The sequence below is a fragment of the Pseudomyrmex gracilis genome, unplaced genomic scaffold, assembly GCF_002006095.1.
Source record: "Pseudomyrmex gracilis isolate BER0280 unplaced genomic scaffold, ASM200609v1 scaffold_375, whole genome shotgun sequence".
NCBI lineage: Eukaryota > Metazoa > Arthropoda > Insecta > Hymenoptera > Formicidae > Pseudomyrmex > Pseudomyrmex gracilis.
In genome coordinates, this window is record NW_018020959.1 from 99,111 (window position 1) to 102,721 (window position 3,611).

At 29.9% G+C, this 3,611-nt stretch overlaps 1 protein-coding gene across 1 annotated transcript in view; it reads right to left on the bottom strand.

The window, feature by feature from the left end:
* LOC109860397 overlaps window positions 1-3,611 on the bottom strand; it is a 12,852-nt gene that overhangs the window by 5,436 nt on the left and 3,805 nt on the right. The window contains exons 6-12 of the mRNA XM_020439454.1: window positions 3,303-3,440; window positions 2,517-2,672; window positions 2,055-2,210; window positions 1,823-1,947; window positions 1,484-1,661; window positions 574-641; window positions 227-446 (exon numbers count right to left, since the gene is read on the bottom strand). Of these exons, the coding sequence (XP_020295043.1) occupies window positions 227-446; window positions 574-641; window positions 1,484-1,661; window positions 1,823-1,947; window positions 2,055-2,210; window positions 2,517-2,672; window positions 3,303-3,440 (1,041 nt within the window). The remainder of the gene's footprint in view (window positions 1-226; window positions 447-573; window positions 642-1,483; window positions 1,662-1,822; window positions 1,948-2,054; window positions 2,211-2,516; window positions 2,673-3,302; window positions 3,441-3,611) is intronic.

The following is a 3,611-nucleotide window of genomic DNA, read 5'->3' on the forward strand; positions in this document are numbered from 1 at the left end:
AGAAAAGTTCTTTCGTACACGTTACTAACACAACTAGTAGCAACGTACAATAAAAAGAAGAATATTTTCCAAGATTTAGTAAGCAAGATAATAGCAGTTTGACAACTAACCCCGTGTCACAACTAGCCCCGGTCTCCCCTACTCGATGTCCGCCGCGTAACAATATATAATATGTTTTTAACAATTTTTTTCAGTACTATAACCTTCAGTATAAAAACAATCTTACCGCTTCGTAAGGTACGAATATAAGTAAAAAACATGTAGCTACGGTTTATGGTTGTGTGAGCAAGTTGCGGATGAATTATAATCACATTGAACGGACTATATGGCGGTAAATCTGACACTTCATGAGGAAAAGTGATAACTGTTGAGTTACGAATATTCTCGCCTGTATTTCTATTCTGGAGAGTTACAGAATACCAATGTGCTGGACATGGAAATAAGTGCTAGTATAGAAGAAAAAGAAATCAAGATAGTATATTAATTCAATACATATCACATTCAATACATACTACAGTGTATATAAAGTTACGTTAGAAGTTATGTTAAATAAATAGCAAACTATGTACATACATGTGAATTGTTTTGCCAATCAATACGTATGCTATTTTCCGTGGACAGTATGTTGAAAGTTTGTATTGCTGTAGTATGACAAAAAATATATCAGTATTATAAAAGTGAGTATATACTATAAAAAAAGAAAATTATAGAAAAACTTTTGCATAAAACACGCGCACCACAATATTGCTGGCAAAGAAAACATAAATAAACTTTACAAATTTTAAAGTTACTTTTTATGATAATATCTAGTACTAACTTATGTATTTATGTATTAAATTTTGTATTATCTGTATTTTTCTATACGGTGATGCATTTTTAAACACAAATATTGATTTATTTCTTATTATGCTACTTATTATATGTCATATACAAATAAATATATAATTATATAAAAATGTGACAGATCTTATAAATTTACACGGAACTAAACTTTATGAGATATGATGCTTTTTTTTGTGATGGATTGCTTGCAATCTTTAAGATGGAAACATTTTTCGAGTTTTACGACAAAAAAGTATCGCGTGTTGCTGATTTAAGAGTGTAATATCGATAATAGAAAATATACTATTAAAGAAGTCAAATGCTGCTTCAACTAAATTGTGTTGAAAATTTTAAATATAAATACATGTAAACAATCATACATCGAAATTTAAATAAAACAATAATATTTCTTAAAGCAATCTGTTGGAAAATATAGATACGAAATGCAGTTAGAAGATAAAAAATGCGAATATAAGTAAAACAAATGATAAATATATTGATAAGCATATAGTAATCTGTGCATATTATGGAGTATAAAATAATTAACTTTACATTTTGTGAAGTTTTTTTTGTATTCTCTTTGTCAGCAATATTGTGATAGTTGTGTTTTATACAAACATGTAAAACTTCATACACAAGAAACAAAAGTATCGATACTCACGTTCGCACTCAGTTTCCACAGTTTTCCAGTTGCTTTGAATTATTGCATTTCCTGCAAATACTATGCACTTGATTGAATAAACAGAACCAGGATTTAACTTGGTGAAATATCCCGTCAAATGTGTCATATTTTGAAACAGTCTATTCCATGATTGTGAAAAAGTGTAATTATTTTGTCCCTGTAAAAAATAAAGTAAAAAGTTTTTCAGCTTACTATTGTCTGCGTAAAAAGACGTGGATATTAGAGTATTAAAATAGGTTTTATTATAATAAAGTATTATCAAAAAAACGATTTTTTTCCATTATTATAATAAAACTTAGTAGAGAAAGTAGCATTTACCTTAATAGTAAATGAATACTTTATCTTTATTTGTTCATATTCCTTTTTCCATATTATAGGAAGTTCAGTTTTGATGCTTGTTGAATTGACAAAGACAATTTTAGGTAATGTGAGTTTCTTTATACCTTAAAAGGTAATATAGCATTCGTTTGTTTAACAGCTATTATATTGATAAAAGTGTTTGAGAAATATAAAAGTAATGTACTATAAACCAAGAAAAGTACTAAATTACCTATATGACATAAAGGTGGCACGTAAATAATGTCTGAGCTGTTAACGCATTTGTTAACACATTCTCCAGTTATTTTGTTACATCCAAACGANTCAGACGATTTGCATNAATCGCAATTNTTCTTACAATCATAACCATACCAATTGTCGTCACATACTGCAATTACATGTACAGAAAAGTGCATTATATTGTGCGGTTCCAGGGGAAGTATTTCTCGGAAATTTCTTTTCCGGCTGCTTTTACTACCGCGCGCTGTTCTCCTTCGATCTGGAGCCGTTGGCAGAAACTGAAGAAGAATAAGCGCGCAGTAGTAGGAGCAATCAAAAGAGAAATTTCGGAGAAATATTTTTTTTGGAGCCGCACGATATAGTGCACTCTTGTGTATATATTATTAATATGTATTACCAGTGTGTTATATTAAAATATAATAAAACTATAAGTGAACTATTCCAATTTACTTACCATCAGAACATGTACCGCCTTGAAATCCTGGATAACATAAGCAACCGGTATTGTAACAGATTGCAGTTCCTTTGCAATTAGAAGAACTGTCCAAATCATGTTTGCAAGAAAAGGAACATTCTGGCCCAATTTTTCCCTCAGGACAAATTTTGTCATCTGTGAGATATGATTATAGTAACACAAGTATTGTATACATACTACCCACACAGAACAAAAACTCTATTAGACGTCTATTAGACGTCAACAGCTCCATGCGACATCTAATAGATATCTAATGGATGTCTAGATGGATGAATGTCTGTGTGGGTATATTAAAAAAAATTTGGAAAATGTTATCGATTACAAATATAATATTATTATTGTGTATTGCTATTCAAAAATACTTTTAAAAATATAAAATGTCACATCCCAGATAACATTTTGCGTGCAAAATCGTATCTCAGTGCGTCGTCATATAAACAGCATATAACCAATAAATCTACACAGCATTTTGTACGTGAATATTCACTTATCACACACAAGGGCGACTCATTCGTCCTAAGTAATACACTGTCGAATTAAGAGTAAATAACTTGCAATATGTTAGCAATTTGCGCGTTATTTATTGGTATATTGGATAGATATTAAATAGTTTCTTGTGCGCAATATACACGCTTGTGCGCGATAAAATATGTTGACAAACAAAATTCAGGCAAATCATATACAAGATTTACATATTTAACGCGCGCAAACTTTTCGCGCAAGAAATGTTATTTGAGATGTAATAATAAAAAGGTTGATAAGTACCTAGATCTATGTTGATTGTTGGTTTTGATAAAGAACTTACAACAGTATTTGTATTGAAAAATAACTTTTGACATGTTACATTGAACCACGAATTAAATTCATTGGTTTTTTGCGAAATAACTCCTTTTCTCAAAACCTCTAATATAAGAGAAAAACAAACCATAAAAAAGATTAGTATAAAAAAATGATAGTGACAATTTCCTGGGAAGTTTAATTCTTTTACTTAGTACATATTTTGGTGTTACATATACATATACAAAATCAAAACTGTACATATATGGGTCATTCTTTTACAAACCGAACACCATT